At 40.6% G+C, this 19,471-nt stretch overlaps 2 protein-coding genes across 2 annotated transcripts; one reads left to right on the top strand and one right to left on the bottom strand.

Moving 5' to 3' along the window:
• Positions 1–954: 954 nt before the first annotated feature.
• On the top strand, positions 955–4,789 carry LOC113027474 (glycine cleavage system H protein, mitochondrial-like). Its single transcript, XM_026177090.1, has 5 exons — positions 955–1,159; positions 1,304–1,383; positions 2,684–2,747; positions 2,901–3,032; positions 4,226–4,789. The coding sequence occupies exons 1-5, from the start codon at positions 1,009–1,011 to the stop codon at positions 4,321–4,323; spliced, it is 525 nt and encodes a 174-aa protein (XP_026032875.1). The 5' UTR covers positions 955–1,008; the 3' UTR covers positions 4,324–4,789.
• A 1,439-nt stretch (positions 4,790–6,228) lies between these two features.
• LOC113026866 (deoxyribodipyrimidine photo-lyase) lies at positions 6,229–11,909 on the bottom strand. The gene is made up of 9 exons (XM_026176088.1): positions 11,140–11,909; positions 9,173–9,680; positions 8,729–9,040; positions 8,450–8,622; positions 8,267–8,351; positions 7,956–8,188; positions 7,624–7,818; positions 7,284–7,509; positions 6,229–7,160 (listed from the first exon to the last, which is right to left on the bottom strand). Exons 1-9 carry the CDS (start codon positions 11,383–11,385, stop codon positions 6,616–6,618), a joined length of 2,523 nt encoding a protein of 840 aa, XP_026031873.1. The 5' UTR covers positions 11,386–11,909; the 3' UTR covers positions 6,229–6,615.
• Between the last annotated feature and the right edge of the window lie 7,562 nt (positions 11,910–19,471).

Raw genomic sequence — 19,471 nt, 5'->3', positions numbered from 1 at the left:
GAAACAAAAAACGACCCTACTTTGGGCATAGAAATTTACATGCAGTATTATTCTGAGTGTGAAATCCTGGTGATACTCACAGAAAGAAGCAGATATTTGCCAGTATATCCCAGTATTTCTCTCTAAAACCTTCTTTTCATATTTTTTTTTTATATTTTAATTTGTTGCTGCTGAATATGTGGGCTTTTGTTTTCCAATTATTTCCAAGTGAAATGTGTTGAGGAAATAGCAAGGCATGTCTTAGAACAGTCTCATATTAAAAGGTCTAGATCTTTAAGTCACTGATTTGAATGTTTATTTAACTTATACTTCAATTAATGTCTAAATCTTGAGCATTGCTAGAGCAGCAAAGTATATAAAAAGTATTGGGACATAACCTACAATCCATTATTTGAGTCACTGTAAAGTAATGGTGTATGTGTATTTTATTATATTTTTGACACTTAGATTTTTAAATCAGTATAACTTCCCTTGGCTTTGCTGACAGTAATTTCGGCGTTGTACTGGAAAGATCAACTAAAATAGTTGGAAATATAAAAAGTAGTACACCTTCCACTTTATCACCAAGGTAATGTTAGACTTTATTTTACTGAGTTATTCAGCCACATGGGAAAAAACAACTCAGAAACAAAAATTTATTTTTCCTTTTTTAATATTAGATGATCTTTGAAGCTGAAACATGTCTTAAATGGTATAAAACTTTCAAACTGCCAAGAAATTTATTTTAAAATAATGCAGCATCGATTCTAAGTCAGTTTCCATTTCCATCTGTGGCAACTTTTAAAAAAAATCAACAGGGGTAGAAGTAATTTACTTTGGGCTTGAGTTTGGCATTTCTTTATTTTTTTAAGAAATTTATTGCTAGTTAAATTATAATAATAGTTTTTATAATAGCAAACCGAGCGCTCAAGAGGATCAATAACGATGATCGGTGGAGGGCAGTAAAGCGCCACTGATACCTCTCATATCAATGAAGAAGAAACATGCTCTCATCAGTGAGCGACAAACATGGCTGCCTGTTGGCTACTCCGTTCCCTCTCTTCCAACTTTTCTACAGTTTTGCCTTTACTCGCTCGTTCAGCGTCGCTTTCTCCATTGCAGCTGGCATCTAAGCCTTATTTTGGAAGAACGCTAGCCTCTTCTAGCCGGTTATCAGCAGGTATTCGACTATGCATGTCTTGTATTAGATAACATTAGCGACAGAAAGGACACGATAGCTGCAGCGTGTTTGAGTGTTTCTGTCATACTCGTCGAGGACTTCAAAATCCTCGCTAAGTTCTGAGTATGTTGTGTTATCTTGCAGCGCTTAAATTCACAGACAAACACGAATGGATTCGTGTGGAAGACGGAATCGGGACGGTCGGGATCAGCAACTTTGCACAAGTGAGTATTCCACCTTTGCGCGTGCACTTCACAGACCGGTGCCAAAATGTGATTTCCGGAATTTGCCAGAAAAAGAAGGAAAAAAAGATGATTACTGGTGTTGTCTTAATAAATTATCAACTGATAGTTGATTTCAGAGTTTTATGTGTAATGTGTTTAATTGTATTGGTAAATAGACTTTAAATGTTATATATGAAAAATAAAGAAATGGCCTGTTTCGCGAGTATCTTCATGGCTCTGCATTATTCTATCTACATTATAATCAATCCAGTCCTTTTTTGGCCACACAATATCTTTATAATAGTGTTATTTTTAATGCTGCTTGGCCAGATCTCTCTCTTTAAAAATTGACATTTTTATATGTCAAGAGACTTTTTAGCTGGATAAGTAAATGCTATGTAAAAGTCACTTTGTCACAAACTGGTTTATATCATTCTTTAGAGATATGGTTGGCATACGTTTCATGTCTAGGCTGACAATGTTTTGGTAAATCACTCAAATCACTTTTTGAGACAACACTGATTAAAACTGCTATAAATGATTTGATGGCTTACAGTATGTGAAACATATTTCTCTTAAATGTTATCATTGTGTTTTGAAATAAACAGTCCAGTAGCAGTAGAAGCTGCACTCAGTTTTTGGCAGAGGGACTTGTATGTGTCCTTTGTTTGTTCAGGTGTTTCATTAACATTAAAAATGTCTTTTTAAAAGCTATTTTAAGTGGCCAGAAGAGACTGGGTTTATTATTGTGTAAAATACACAGTAGGTAGGTACAATAATATAGTCATAAAGATACTTGTTATTTCTTTATTTCATATGTAGATTATGCGGAGTGCAGCCTATTTTTCAATATAAGCAAATATATTAGACATAAAAACATAATCTTTTTTTTTTATGTTTGCAGGTGATGACTTTTTAGCACAATGGCGCTGAAATATGTGCACATGCAAGGCAGATCCAAGATTTAAAGCTCTTTTATTATGCAAGCTAATTAAGGCAATGCTCCCTCACATGGCCCCCAAAAAACTTAAATAACATATATTTACTGACATAAATATAAAGTACAGTTTTTAAACTGGCATTTATTTAAAAGTTTAGAAAGTATATGTAGGACTGACAGTTGTCATTACATTTCTTGTGTGTGCACAACACTCAAACACCAGATAGCAGTGACTCAAATGTAAACACAGACATCCCTTTCCACAACATTTAAATGAAACGCAAATAACTGTTTTGTTTGTTTTTTTTTAACATCATACTCTGGTTGTCCTGGCTAAATGTTTTCCCTAACCGCTTGCAGGAGGCATTGGGAGATGTAGTTTATTGTGGACTGCCAGAGGTGGGGGCACAGCTGGCTCAGCAAGGTATGATGTTTGCTGAATAATAGTGAATATTATTAAGATGGGTATAAAGCTTGATCTCATGCATGTCATCGCTGGATTTAGAGTCACCACAATGCAGGAAAGTGGATGGCCTCTTGTCCCTCATGACGTACTTTCTGAAATTTACTCCTGCAGATGAGTTTGGAGCTCTGGAAAGTGTAAAGGCAGCCAGCGAGCTTTATTCTCCTTTAACTGGAGAAGTTGTAGAGATCAACACGCTACTGGCAGACAACCCTGGCCTGGTCAATAAATCTTGCTACAAAGATGGTAAGTACACACATAAACGTCACAGTGCAGTTAGTGGAGGGTACTCTGGTGTATGTATGAGACATTTTAGATTAATGCAAGAGCTTAAATAGAATTAACCAATGACATTACTCTTTGTGGTTTGTCACAACATTGGCATTTTCTTTTGATTGGTGCATTTTTTTTCTATATAGATCACTGCTAAAACCTAATGTTTTTTTTTTTTAACTGTTTTATCACCCAGTATAATACGCGGCAGTAAGCTATGAGGTTTAATCTCTGGACAGTAGATGGCAGTAATACAACACAACATAACAGTGAAGACAGGGTCTACATTAAGGCCATAAAGCTGGAGCTGTTCTATTGTTACATTACATTATATTTCATTAAAATGACCCTTCATTGCACATTTTCTAACTAACATCTGAATATTTGATGTCCAGAGACATTGTATGTTTCAATCTCTTTTCCCTCACTGCATTCATTCCATTTTATTTAAGTTAATTACTAACCCATCACAATTACCTTTATGGCCTTTGGTAGTAATGCACTGCAGAATGTTAAAATAACCTTTCACTTATAACATTCACTCACTGTCTGAAAGGAAAACATAAGCTGTTCACTCTGGTGGACTATTTTACTCAAGCAAAAAAAGTGTGTGTGTGTATGTATGTGTGTGTGTATGTGTGTATATATATATATATATATATATATATATATATATATATATATATATATATATATATATATATATATATATATATATATATACATATATATATATATATATATATATATATATACATATATATATATATATATATATATATATACACATATATATATATATATATATATATATATACACATATATATATATATATATATATATATATACACACATATATATATATATATACACACATATATATATATATATATACATATATATATATATATATATATATATATATATATATACATATATATATATACATATATATAACAGTGTCAGTGACATTTACAAACATTTTCTCTTATAAGGTTTTTAGCTTATATCTTTAAACAATGCAAAGAACAAAATATACTCATATTTTGTGTAGTTATTTTGTTTTGTTTTTTCATGTGAAGCATTTAATGCTACAAGTACTGAAACCAGTGTGCATCTTTGAATCAGAGCTTAGCTTAACTTGATTTTTACACATCTATTATAGGTTGGCTCATGAAGATGAGCATTTCCAAACCTGCCGAGCTTGACAGTCTAATGGATGAAGCTGCATATGAGAGATACATCCATTCTATTGAGGACTGACATAACACCTTTCTGTATGTGCTGTGCACCTTCCCTTTTTCTCACAACACTGGCAGAGAGAGGTGCACAATATGTGCCTGTCCGTTAAAACGCAATACATAGCATTCTCCAGTGGAGCTCTGTAGCTCCAGGCTACTGATCTGTCAGTGCTGTAGAGCTGTGAACTTTAGAATTTCTTTACAGACTTAATTTAGGGGACCTTCCAGCCTGCATTGACCTAATATCCATTGTTGGTTTCTTAAAGCATCAAACCACCAAAAGGTGGAAGAGACTGAGACTAGAATAAAATAGTTACAAATCATTTCAGTGAAGGACTTGAAACTCTGTCTTGGGACACTGTTTGACTTAAAAAGCACTTTTGTCTTTATGGTATTAATTATTTTGATCTTCACTGCATGTATAAGGGTTAAACTGTGGACAGAGGACCTGTGTAATAAAAAATAAATAAACATTTCCTTAAAAAGTCTCTTTTCTTTGTTATTTATTTCTGAAATTTTTATGTTTTATATACGGCTTAAAGAAAAAATAAATCGCACTAATATAAATATATGTATATACACCGCATTCCAAATTATAATGCAAATTGTGTTTAAGTGTCATAAAGATTAGTAGTTTTTCAATTAAACCCATGGATGGAATTGTGTCTCAGGACTCTTTGTATCATTGAAATCAATCTTGGACACTTATGATCATTAGTTTGCCAGGTGAGCCCAATTAAAAGAAAACTACTAAAGAAGGATGTTCCACATTATTAAGCAGACCACCATTTTCAAGCAACATAGGAAGGAAAAAGTATCTCTCTGTTGCTGAAAAGCATGAAATAGTTGAATGCCTTGGACACGTAATGAAAACCTTAGATATTTCACAAAAATGTAAGCGTGATCACCATAATGTTAAGAGATTTGTGGCTGAGTCAGAGCACACATGGGTTCGTGCAGATAAAGGCACAATGAGGAAGGTTTCTGCCAGACAAATACATCAGATTAAGAGAGCAGCTGCTAAAAGGCCATTACAAAGCAGCAAACACTTATTTGAAGTTGCTGGTCCCTCTGGAGCCCTGCGAACATCAAGGTGTAGGATCTTCCAGAGACTTGCAGTTGTGCATAAACCTATTCAGCCACCCCTAACCAATGCTCACAAGCAGAAACGGCTGCAGTGGGCCCAGAACTACATGAAGACTAATTTTCAAACAGTCTTGTTCACTGATGAGTGCAGTGCAACCCTGGATGGTCCAGATGGATGCAGTGGTGGATGGTTGGTGGACGGCCACCATGTCCCAACAAGGCTGCGTCGTCAGCAAGGAGGTGGTAGAGTCATGTTTTAAGCCGGAATCACAGGGAGAGAGCCGGTTGTCCCCTTTAGGGTCCCTGAAGGTGTGAAAATGATTTCTGCAAAGTATGTGGAGTTTCTGACTGACCACTTTCTTCCATGGTAGAAAGAGAAGAACAAAACCATCTTCATGCAAGACAATGCACCATCTCATGCTACAAGGAATACCTCTGCATCATTGACTGCTATTGGCATAAAAGGAGAGGAACTCATGGTGTGGTCCCCATTCTTCCCTGACTTCAATCCTATTGAGAACCTTTGGAGCATCCTCAAACAAAAAATATGAGGGTGGGAGGCAGTTCACCTCCAAACAGCAGCGCTGGGAGGCTATTCTGACATCCTGCAAACCATTCAAGTAGAAACTGTTCCATGGATGCAAGAATTGTAAAACTGCTATCAAATAAGGGGTCCTATGTTAATATGTAACTTGACCTGTTAAGATGTTTTTGATTGAAATCGCTTTTGATGTTAGTGAAATTGATCTACTAATGCTGCAAATTCAACAAATAACCATTTTCAATTCTTTACAATCTATAAAATCTTTTGAAAGTCTGTGTGCGTAATAATTTGGAACAGTGCATTTTAAGTTTTTTTATTTTTGAAAAACATACTGTTTTCATTGGGAGTTTTGTTCAGTAACATTTGAATTATACTCTATTGGTCGATGACTCGAAAATTATGCCGACTGTCATTTGAATCGACTAAGTAGCAAAAACAGAAAAATATCATTTGCATAATAATTTGGAACGCAGTGTATGCTGCCATTATTAAACACAGTACCTGAGGTCAAACTGAATATAAACTTTTGAGAGCATTTTCCAGCCCCCTTGCAATCTACTTTTTTTCCACAAATATTTTCCACATCCACATTGGCAGAATATGTCTTGGCATAATTTTTACACTCAATAAATTTGTAATATGTTTACATTCTGTGGCAAATGACTAAAAAGTTTGTAGTCTTGGTCACTTTAGAGAAGTGACTGCCCCACCGGGTACTATAGAGAACCTGTCCTCTGCTGTGGGAGTTCGTCTGGCCCTGCCTCGAGGTGAAGGAGACGGTGGGAGCCCCTCCATTCTCCGATAATCGCTGTTGAGCCTCTCCTTTCTTTGGACTGCCTCATGCATTACACTGGCAGTGAAGTCTCTCTTATTAAGGAAAGCAATGGTCTCGTCCCTCTTTCGGCTCACGTATCCTTTTAAAACTGCGTTGTAGGGGTTTGATGTGGCATCAGCATCCGGATCTTCATGCTGGTGTTTGAATTCCATGCGAGTGATGACAGGCAACAGGAACTGCTTTCCTTGTGTCACCACAGCCCCATCCTTGTGTGATAAACCCAAAGCCTCAGAGACCAGGCGTGGGGGCAAAGGCACCAAATCGCAGCCTGAGCGTTTGTCCACATACTGTTCAAACTCCCTGCGCACCAAAGCTACATCCTGCAGAGACTGATTCCTTCGCTCCTCGAGATCTGTAATTATTCGCTCGGGATACGACTGGCCAAACACCACACCTAAACCGTGAGGACAGCATCGATGTAATAAATTGATATATTAACTGTTAAAACTAAACTATGCAAAGCATGATTCCATACATTTATCTTATTTAAAAAGTGAATTACAATAAAATGTCTCACCTGCACGCCGCAGCATAGATGCAGGACATTTCCAGGGTTTGTGAATAAGCTCGTCAGGCAACTCTGCAAGTTCAGGACACCATTTCCTAACATAGGTACCGTAGGGGTCACAGGTCATTGCTGCGTCAACAGGGTGCATGACAAAGTTCCAGTGATCCAGGCCACACATGCCCCCATTCTGCCACATCATTGCATCTATGGCAACATCTGCATCCACCAGGGTGTCCTAAAAATGGGTTGGATACAGTCAGGAAGTTAAGTAGTACTTGTGAATATTTGTCAGGCATTTGGTGCAATATCTTTGTGAGTGCATTAGTCCCAGTGTGCACACGCATCTCACCTGGAACCAGCGATAGCCTTCTTGCCAAGGCAGATAAAGATATGCTATGAGAAAAGATGCCACTACATGTCTCATGTAGTTGTTCATCCAGCCTGTTTGCCACAGCTGCTTCATGGCTGCATCGACCAGAGGGTAGCCTGTTCGTCCTCGCTGCCATGCCTTGAGGTGGCCCCGATCACTGCTCCACCGCAAAGCCTGCCAGTGGATGTAAAATTATCCATAATGTGGTTTAGGCCTTTATTACAAATTAATAAATTGACGTGGCAACAAAAAAAGTTTACAATTTTATGGTATGGTTAATATTCACTTTGTAGTCTATAACTAATTTCCACCTTGTATGGAGGTCTGATGGATTCCCATGGGAGGTCAGGAAACAGCGTGAGCTGCCAGTAAGCCAAATCTCTCCACGCCAATTTGCGTTGGAACTTTAGGGGTCGACAACGTGCTCCTTTGGCATCCCACATTAACCAGCGTGGACTGAGCTGACCAAAATGAAGATAGGGCGACAAGCAGCTGGTGTTCGGAGCATCTGCCCTGCCTGACTCTTTTTCATATCTATACACACCTAGAAATAGAAATAAATATATGGTGTTGTTCATTGCCAAGTCTGTTAAGATAACCAACTGAACAATAGGTGTCTCACCATCATGAAGAAAGGCCTCTAGACGGGCTTGCGCTCCTCCTTCACTAAAATCCCAGGTCTTTCTAATATTCGCTGCCCAGTCAACCTGAATGCCGAAGAGAAAACAAAGAAAACATTGACAGATGCGTGATTTAAATTATTTTTTAAGTTGTTTTGTTCTGCCTTAGAGCTTTGGTTTCTAACCGTTGTGCCATCCTTCCTGCGGGGCATGCGTGCCAAGCCTAGTTCATCCAAACAGAGCCCCTTTGGCCAGTGGGCAGGTGTAGGGAGAGATACCGGGGGGTCCAGGGGAACTCCTACTGCAGTCCCTGGGTTCTGTCTACAGCAGCTCATGAAGTGAGAGACTGAACCTATTCCTACATCATAAAAAAACAATAAAAGTTCATCAGAATAGCCATATTGTAATTTAGGTATACATTATCAGCAAACCCAGTATGCACATAGAAATATGCTTTGACTAACCTCGAAGGCCAACACCCTCCGTGGTGACAGAATAAGGGTCTCTGAGACAATAAGAGTGGAACATCCTGCATTCAACACCTTGTTTCTGCAGAGCTGATACTACCAGATCATCTCTCTCCTTCAGCCAGGGCTCATACAAGGCATTAGCCAGCACTGTTCTTGCCCCAGTCTCTTTAATCAGCTCCTTAAGTGCCTTCAGAGAAGATTCAGTACTTGTCATCTCCCCATTTGCCTTGAGGACGACAAGACGGCTGCCGATGTGCTCCAAAGATGAACAAAAACACAACAATGCCTGATGCAACCAATATTTACCTATTTAAAAAAGGGAAGATACATTCAGACAATTAGAATACAGAGCCTTACAAACAAGGATTTTGTCAAGAACTATTATGAAGACATGAGACAAAGTATTGCTATAACCACTGATTCCTTGATCAAACTTACAAGCTCCTCCCATAGCCACTGTAATGCCCGTTCCCTCCTCTTCTTTGGGGCTCCAGATGAAGACAGGTATGACAGGTGCACCCACTTCTAGTGACGCCACGAGAGCAGGATTGTCACACAGCCGCAAATCCCTCCTGAACCACAGTAACACTGGTGGTGGTGCTGATGGAGAGCGGGGTAAACCTACAAGGTGCTGGCCAGTACATTTTCGCCTCTGCCGCCTATTCTTAGAGCGTTTTGGTTTCTGTGATTGATCCACATCTCCCTCCTGTTCTGAGACACACACAGTCTGACCTGTCCCGAGTGTCTGCTTATTAGGATACGTACTTATTTGAAACTCCATCTCTCTGGCTGTCTGCGGTGGACTCTCTCTGTTCCAGGATCCAGTTTGATTGGTGCAGTTGCTTCCTTCAGGCTTTAATATAGAATTCAGCTGAACAGATCCTCTCTGACCTTTCATATCCAGTAGAGAGAGAGCCAAAGCAAGTTCCAGCTCGTCATCTTCAGTCTAAAATTTAAGCAGGACAACCCACTGTTATTACTTTTAAAACAATTCTTTAGTAGTTTAAAAAGACGAATGTGTACACTATGCCCTAAATGACAAGACATTAGCTTTTATCAAAAACTACCACAGGTGTTTCAATTATTTAAATGTATTATCTCTTTAATTAGATGGGTGTGTACAGGCACGGCTTGGTTTACACTCATCAAGTACTTCATAAGGGACACATGCAAACCTGTCATTCTTCCTTGCAGACACCTTATTGTAACCCAAATTCTCCCCATCACCGGTTCCGTCTTGTCACTCAGGCTTCATTCAAGCCCCCATCTTCATCTCCAACACCGCCCTCTAGATTCCAGGGGGTCCTGCCCTAATCCCTATCAGCACTGGGATTAAATCCTGCGCTGATGGGCAGCATCACATGCATCTCTCAGGTCCTGTGTCAGGTCTTGTTTTTGATTTTTTTTTCTCCTATTTCTTCTGGACATGACTTTCAGATACTGTTCATCTGCTTTAGATAGTTCTTTAGACCTGCCACTTCTTTTGTCCTCCACTTGTCCACTTTCCTCAAATTGTTTAGGGAAAGTGGAAAATGCCAAGGAAATCACAATTTCCATTTTCTAAATTACTTTTAGACATTTTTAGAAAAAATCCCTACAAATACAAAGAAAACTGAAATGGGAAAAAATTGGGAGACATCATCTCGATGTAGGGAAGCATAGAGCTGCCACCCAGGCAAAATAAAAATAGAGATATATCACAAAACTTTATTGTTCTTACAATATACTTTTCATGTTTGTTCAATATACTATCACGTCATTACAATATACTTAATATCACGTTATAACAAAAAACTTTTTATATTCTACGAACGTAATAATTATGTATATTGTAATGACGTGATATTATGTTGTTCAAACGTGAAAAGTATATTGTACTAACATGATAGTATATTGTGAGAACAATAAAGTTTTCACGTTATGATGTGATATAGCTCTATTTTTCTTTTGCCTGGGTGGCAGCTCAACGCTTCCGTAGTTCTCGGGAAAATATCACCAATTAACGCAGATCCCGGGGCTCCGCATTCACAAAAGGGGGAAACTTTAGCCTTGGCAGTGGTTTGCAGTTTCGGTGAAGAGCTGCTCCTGTACCGCCATTAGGAAATCATTAATACTTATGTATGTTTTCTTTCATTTATTTACGTATTTATTTATTTTAGGTTAAGCTAGGCTAGTAGGTAAAATGAAAAAGTGACAAAAACACAACTAGCTACCTAAAGTTACGTGTATCATCAAATGCTTGAGTTAATCTCTAAAAACGCCAGTCGTTTAATTAAGTCCTGTTACTTCCTTATTGTGTTTTGTTCGTGTCATTTTTTGTATGTATTTTATTTTTGCTGACTTAAGCCTAGGTGTTACAAGTCCTCCAACCTGAATGTACTTCTATTGCTGAAACATTTACTGACCTTGGTGAAATATTCCTGGTAGATGGAGGTGAGACTGGCGTGCAGGAGTCTGTCACCCGTGGACAGAGGCTCGATGAGGGACAGAAACTGTGAGCGGGTCTCTACTTGCCCCAGGATGGACACACACACGGCGAAGAAACCCTCGGGATCCTCTCGACCCTCCAGTACTTCCCCTAACCACCATTTCACTGTGGCTTGGGCATCAGCTCCTGAAGGAGGCATCTTCGAGTAAAAGGTGACTGACATTTTAGTTTGTTAAAAAGATTAAAGCCTAAGCTCTATATTCACGATCATCTCAACCTCCTGAACTACCGGTTACCAAACAACAGCTGATTTTCAGTTACACAAGCCATGTGTCAAATGTTTTGTAACCTGGGGTAAATTGTAATGAGTAAAAAGCACCAGTAGGGGGTGTACAAATCTAATATAAATGAGCTATGCAGGAGGCTAGTAAAGCCCATGGGTGTTAGGCTGGGTTTTTTTTCTTTTCACAGCGTGTGAGTAACAGATGGGATTCCTTGTTTACATTTCATTAACTTGGCATTATGGCAGAGCAATATAGACCTAATAAATGCTATATGAATGCCTGTTTTTGACATAGATTTGAGTCGATCTCTGTGTTTCATCTTCCTGTCCACAGCACAATCATTTCTCTGCCAAATCTATACCTGTCAACGAAAATGTTTCATTCCCAGGGTCGCCACAAGCAAAATCCAATCAAATAGAGATCCTTGGTTCAATTTGAAGTGATGTTAAAATGCTGGAGGGGGGGGGGGGGCATCTTCCTTTGGATAATCACTCTATAATTTTTACATAGCCTTCATCTTGACAGGAATGTGGCCTTTTTCAAGTGCAGCCTGTGATGTGACTGAAAAACAAAGCCAGGAGACAGGAGACGGTGTACCCAGCAGTGATTTTTTTTTTTTTAATCACAGTCTGTGTTCAGACTGTTGAAGGGTTGCTAAGTAATTGATTTTTTTAATGAGACCATGAATAAGCTTTTGAAAGTACGCAGCAGGGGACAATGATTTGTGACACTTGTGGAGCAAACTTTAAAATGCTTTGTATAGTTGATAAGCTCCACTTGTGATACTATTACAGGAATTACTCAGAAGTCTTATTTTACTTATATAAAAACAAATTCTCAAGTGTTCGTCTAAAATGCGACTCAAGGCTTCGCAAACAAGGACATACGATCTGAGTTATTCAAAACTATTATGTGAAAAGTAGTGGGAGTGTAAGAAGGGAATATGGTGTTGAGTGCTGTGGTATGTGAATAGAGCAAGACCGAAAGAGAGGGAGCGGGAGAAAGAGATTGAGAGAGAGAGAGAATCAATAGTGTTTAGACAGAGAAGTGGAGTCTAAGTGTGTGATCAATAGAGAGCAGAGAGGAGAGATTAGCTGCTTTTCTCTTTCAAACTAACACTGACAAATTGGTGAATTGGTGTATCGGCCCTTGGGCTAAACGGATTGACCTGCTGTTTCCATGTTCTACCGTGTACTGTCAATAAAGATCTGTGTTCATTGTGGCTCTCAATGAAGAGAGTGAATGAAGCACCAAAAGAGAGAAAAAGGGGAAAAGGAAGGAAGGGAAATAGAGAAGCAAAAGCAAAAGTGCAGTCCAGGTGCCCACGTAGAGCTGATACTCGCGAAATGTCCACACCTCGGTCTCATTAACACACGCGTGTACTCATATGTGCATCCTCGTGCACATTGTTATAAAACCATAATAACGTCTCCAGGAAAATTAATGGAAAGACAGATTAAAAACTAAGTGAGGAGAAACGGGCCACTAGTGTAGCTATTTGCAACTCATAAATCATTCTGACACACCCACGCGCATGTAGACACTTGCATAGACTCACACACGCACATACACACAAGCACACACACGTACTGTAATTAACCACAGGCTATTTACTCTCTCCTGCTGTAAATTAGACATGCAGACACAGTTATTACATTAGGGGGATCTGCCATGCAGAATGCTAACAGGGGGGGGAGGAGGAGGGGAGACTCGTGCACATAACAACAACTGGTTCATACAAACATAAACATGCACGTACGCACACACACACACACATGCATGCGTGTACACAAGAAAGAGGGTTTAGAAGAATCATAGACTGACGGGAGTGAAAATGAAGCTGCAGCACAGAGAATAGGGGCCCCCAGCTCTTTGTTCCCTGCTGCATTTCATTATCTGAAACGCCAGCCAACACACGACACACACACACACGCAACGCACCTCCCCCTTCCCTAAAGCTGTCTGCCTTCACTCCATGCATACAGCACAAAAAGAGGGGAATATAGAGATACTGCGTCAGTGCCATTCACTGGCATCTGTACTTGGTCATGGCAAGCGTGTCTGCATGGTCATCCTTCGCAAATCAACTCATCCACACACTGCCCTGAGTTGACCACTTCCATTTAAACCTGTGATCACAGAAAACACAGTCCCATAAATTCTATTTCAAGCAGAACAATGGGAGATGAAGTCTTGATTAAAGCAAGTATTGATACTCTGTCTCAGGCAGCTTGTCTCCATTTAGTTCATCTGAAGTTTTTCTTATTTTTTTTTCTGGCAGTCCTTCAGTTTGTGTGTGTGTGTCCTCTGGTTCCCTCTGCCTCCCTCACCCTTCTCTGTCCCTCTGTTTTCCCACGGTGATCGATAGCTCATTACAATCATTGACTGCAGCTCATCAGCACCTTTTAAGGTCTGGAGACACAGAAAAGGTGTATGTGCTTGTAAGGGTGCATGTTTTCTGATGTGAGCTTATTGACAAATAGAAAATAACCATTCAAATGTCAAACATAACCTTTGTTTTGTTCAAAATGAATTTTTCTGTCTTACAGCCAGTGCTGCGGGTGTCTAGTTTGTCACTTTGTCGCTTTATGGTCCATGGTCTTGGGGAACATCTTATTATGCAACTCACGTGGGTACCATGGTTTGTTGCTATGGTGATTGCCAAGGGAGCCAGAGTATTATAGGTGTTTATCCTAGACAGGAGCAAGGCTACTCTCCGTCTATCAGGACACGCTTCAATTTGCCACACAGTTTGGACCACACATTAAGATCAACACAGTCACAGAGGGACAAAGGGAAAACAGAATACAACACAATCAGGTCCGGATGCGATTTAGTGGATAGATTATTCAGTATTCATATTCCTGGAAGAAAGACCTTGTTCAAACACTCAGTTGTTGGTTTAATGCGTCACTGCAGGGTTTGTTTTTGGAGAGGACAGGATGTGAGCCAAAAGAAGCAAACAGAGAAAAAAGACTGTTAGAGAGTACAAACCATGGTTAAAGGCAAGGAGAAAAGTGTAGACATAAAAAAAGGCAAAATAAAGGAGACAATAGATAGACCTCGAGAAGTCCCCCAAGGATTCAGTCACAGGATGTGGTCTAAGAAAAGCAGTAAATTGGTAAAGAGTGTGAACTTTTAAGGAAAAGGGGATAAAAATAGAGAGTATAATAAAGGGCTGAATAGACAACAAGTCTCTCAGCCCATGCATAAATTACACACACCATTTACATATTCATTATGTTTTGTGTTCTAATGAGAGTATTTGCTTAATAGCATCACCACCACTGCCAGCTTTTGTTTGACTCAAGAGAATTAAAAGAGTGGGAGAAAAAAAAAAGAAAAACAAGGGAGCAAGGGTCATCTTGGCAAAGTGGGTTAGGTCAATGGTATACAATCAATTTTACTGATGATCATATCAATCATATTGCTGTATTGTTCATGTGTGAACGAGCACAACCTACTCAAGGCTCTAGGAGATGTGAAGTGAAACACACATAATGGGGGGTTGGTTAAAGTTAATTAAAACAGCACAAGCTCTCTACAAACTCGGGGCTCTCTTCGTCCTTCTCCTCTTGTCTCAGTGGAATAAGTGAGTGCTGCTGTAATTACCTACAGGGCAGCCACTGAGAGCATTTCTTCAGGTGCCAAAAAAAGTCTTTCAAATGACAGCAAAGATTTGCAGAGTGACTTTAAGGAATGAAAAGTTTGTATGTCTGAAGTGATCTTGCGCATAACTAGAGGTCCAACACATAAAGTGTTCCATACAATGTGAAGCGTTTTTTTTTTTTTTGTTAGAAAATAAATGAATGAAATAAGGGGAAAAGAGAGGGATGGAAATGAAGAGACAGGGGGAAGGGCAACGGAGGGATGAGCTACAAATGAGAGCGATGGCGGTGGCAGGTTGGCACAGTGCCATCCAGTCAGGACTTGAGCAGGGGCGGGCATGGGCATGGGAAAAGGGGCGAGGAGGAGAATAAGAATGAAAGAGGAAGAGAAACAGACCTCCATACTGCTACCATGGTGGCACCTTGGCACAGGCATAATGGGGCGTAACGAACAAGAGACTGGGCAGAGAAAGGGAAGATGGGAAAAATATCAGAGGATAGCGGAGCATAGAAGTAAGTGAGATGCCAGCAAGCAGAGGACTCGGATATCGATAAACGACAGAATCATAGGATGTTGAGGAGAAAGATGGACAATACTTTAAATTTGTAAATGCACGATAGGTCGCAGAATGGGAAACAGCGTTGGAATTATTGTAACCGTTATTCAATTTTTCTTCCTTTCTATGCCAGCTGCAGCGTGCCACCCAACGGGCAGCATGCCAGTTTGTACATGTGGCATGCCCGAAGCATTCGAAGCGAATGGCGGAAAACTGTCATAGTCAAAGACGAGGACTCACCTCCGAGGATTTGCTACTAATCACCATTTGTTTGTTTGGACAAAGCCAAGAAGAGGTGCCCGGGCAACGGTTGCCAGCGATTTAGTGATGGCATCTTTTCAGGGGCGGCAAGGGCACAGGGAGAAAGATGGCACCCTGCCAAAGCAACATAATGCACACATTAGTAAACAGAAACCTCCGTACGGTGAGCAAAACATTTCGGATGCCTTGAACGTTTTTGGCGGTGGCATCCCCTCAAGGGAAAGACTGGAAACAGAGATGGCACCATGCCAAACACAAACTGCGAGGCGTTCGCGGGCACGACCAATAGATACACTAAAATGTACTAAATGCCACGGCAAAAAAAGTAGCAAAAGAACTACAAGTAGAACTACAAATGTAGCCGTGGTGGGAGTTTGGGAGAAAAACTATTTCCGTGATGCCAACTCTGCTCAGTGCCAGCTGCTGCACTGAAAGGATGCTGCTGCCCATCACAAAAATCTAAGAGGAGGGATCATACCATTCCAGTATGGGCAGAAAGACTATGTGGAAAGAGAGGAATAATGAGCAAAATGAATAACGGATGCAGAAGGAGGAAAATGGGGGATTTTGTGCTTAACGAAGAACAGTGGGAGTGGGTGGACAAGGATGATGAAGAGCCTCTTTCCTGCACTTGCACACCTGGGATCTTCTTAAAGGGATATCCCCTCAGACTGCTGTGTGTGTTTAAAGGGAGGGATGTGTTGGCATCATCTCCAGGGTGTCAAGCTGTGTTTCTCTATTGCCAGTCAGGGAGGGTTCTGCAGTCATCAGAGGCGGGCAACTGTCTGGGCATCTCATCTGCAGCTAATTAACAGCCACACACTAATTCTAACAGCCGATCATAATTAGCGATTTAATCACTCGTCAACGCTCTTCTCCCCCCCAAATTGTGCCTCCTATTTGGACACGTGCGGATAAGCTAAGGAACGCCGGATTCCTCCCTCACTACCTCCCCCTCCCTCGTCCTTCCTTCCTTCATCCTTGGCTCCAGACTCCAGTGGGATCTTAATTAAGCCTGGGCTTCATTATGCAAATGGAGTACAATAAACGACAGCAGAGGTGGAGTTGGATACAGACTAAAACGGAACGGTGGGAGGGGAGCATTGAAAGTGGAAAATGAAGAGATGTGGAAGGTTACTAAAATCGTCTATGTAATGTTACTACAGTAATTGTAAAGTTGTTGTAACTTGTATGTCTGCAGTGGGCTCACTACCACATGAGACGTGAGAACCAGTGAAACCAGCTCTCTGATTCGCCATCTCTGCTGGCATTGGGAAAACTTCTCTGAAATAACAGCGGATATGCAAAATGTCACTTCTCACAAAGGAAATTTCAAGGAATGGTGAAGGAAAGGGAATATTGACAATGAACCCTGTTAATATCACCAGTTGGCTGTTGTCGTGGATACAAAGGAAGATGGTAGAGATAGGGAGACAGAAAATAGGGAGACAGAAACACTGAGAGTGGCAGCAGCATGGCAGCTAATGTCATCTCAGTTTAATCATCGCATGGGATCATGGGGTTCATGAAAATTCATTTGCATATCATTAAATGGAGAGAGGTTATTTGGTGCGGCTAGCCAAAATGGGATTGGATGAAGGAAGGGGGGGAAAAAAAGGAAAATGTAGGGGCTCGTTATTAAACTGCAATGTTTTATAGTCCGCCAGCCGATTCATTTAATTTGGGCTTAATTAAAATGTGTCAGACTCAATAAATCATTCCAACAGGGATACTATCAGTGTTTCAGTCTGAAAAAAAGACTAATCACTGGATATGCGGTCGGACATTTTCCAATAACATTTTGAGTGCTTTAGTCTAATGTGAGCTTGACCAATCGACTTCCATTTCTGATTTATCTGAGTGGTGTGCATCGAAACAGCCTGTAACTTCTGTGTACAGTGTGAGCACAGGGCTATTTCTGACAGGTGGTGATGCCACCCTGTGTTAGTCAATAAGGGGGCAGCCTGCACTGTCTTTTTGACCTCTGCGATGTGTATGTATGTGCTTGGCTGTGTGCATTTCTCATTTACATAAGTGATGTAATTAGACCACCCTTTCTCATGCAGATCAGTTTGACAACATGGCAATCACTTTAACAGACATGCAGGCGCACACTCAGAAATACACACACAGGACAACACACGCTTGCTGCCGTGACCACCCCCATATCATGGGGAGTCTGTTGTCTGTGAGCAAAAAGTGTAAAGATTAACATAATCCAGCTAATAAGTGTGAGTAATATTCACAGAGTGACGCGTGGCATAGACACTGTCCTGCTGATGCGTATTTGTATCTCATTATAGATGTAAAGTACTGTGGTCGCCAGTGAGGCGGGAGGGGGAGTGGTGACGGTGAGCAGGGGGCCTTCATGAAGTGTGGGCCTGAATAAAGAGACACAGAAGAACAACAATAAACTGCACTACTTGGGGGGGGAAAGTTACTCTATCCTTCCTTTGAAAAAGTTATTGATGTAATATAAAGACAAATTACGCGGGGTACCTCATAACCAGGATGCTGGAGATTGCTAAAGGAAGTTTTTCCAATGTCTGCACAAAATTGGAAAGACAAACCTACTGATTTTGTATCTGTTTGTTTACAGTACTGAGAGGCACACTGAGTCGGGTTTTTGCTGCAGAATATAGGAATTATAAATAGAGTGTATTTGCGCTTGCAGGCTAGCTCTGCCACATGATTGATTAGGATGGTGTGACGACCATTAAAAAGTCATTTAAAAGATGGATAGGGACCACATTTCCAAATAAAAACCACTTTATACCTGATGAAGTGCTGAACAAACTCTCCTTCAAAGACATTTACTGATTACTCTCTGGGTATGAGTGAGTGTAATGTGGGAAGCTCCCATGAACTCAGTGTAGCCTCTGCATCAGCTGTAGAGGACTCCAAAGCACTCGTCTCGACACAGTCAGGAAAAGGGTGGTAAAGGCTGTAGTTAAAAATTGTAGTTAAAAGAGAAAAAAAAACACAACCTCTGACATCTTTTTAATATTTTGGATTTAAAGCAATATATTAATTTGGACTGAGGTGTAATCTGTGTGCACAGGCGTGCGCACACATGCACACACTGACTGAAATCTGATAGCGCAGCGTCGCTTCAGCTCAAGCCTTATCCTAAGAAACAGAGGTGCGTCTGAATGTGCGAATATATTTCAGCTCTGTCTCTTTAACTCGGGGCTCCACCACAGCAGCATGCTTTGGGATTCATGCATAAACATGAGCTGGCCTTTCAGCTCTCTCCTCACATAACCAATCTAAATCTAAATGAGCCCCCACTACAGATACACCAGCAGGCAATGACATTACTCCCCAGCCCCAGCCCAACCCCCTACTCTACCCTACTACCCCCAGTGACACATATACACCAGCAGGCAATAATTTCACGCTATCCCTCAAAGCCCCCCCACCTCCACCTACTCTCCACACGCATACACTCACTCGAACCCCCTTTTTTGCCGCAACCCCACCAGCTGCACAGTACTCATTTGATTAAGAGGGGGAGGACAGGGAGAAGGAGAAATGGTGGGGGATCACTTTATCAGGATGACTTTCTAAGATGGCTATCATGAGCTACGAAGCTATCT

This window comes from Astatotilapia calliptera, chromosome 7 (assembly GCF_900246225.1).
Source record: "Astatotilapia calliptera chromosome 7, fAstCal1.2, whole genome shotgun sequence".
Lineage (NCBI taxonomy): Eukaryota > Metazoa > Chordata > Actinopteri > Cichliformes > Cichlidae > Astatotilapia > Astatotilapia calliptera.
The sequence above is the reverse complement of the archived record's forward strand: the minus strand, read 5'-3'. Positions and strand labels throughout refer to the sequence as shown.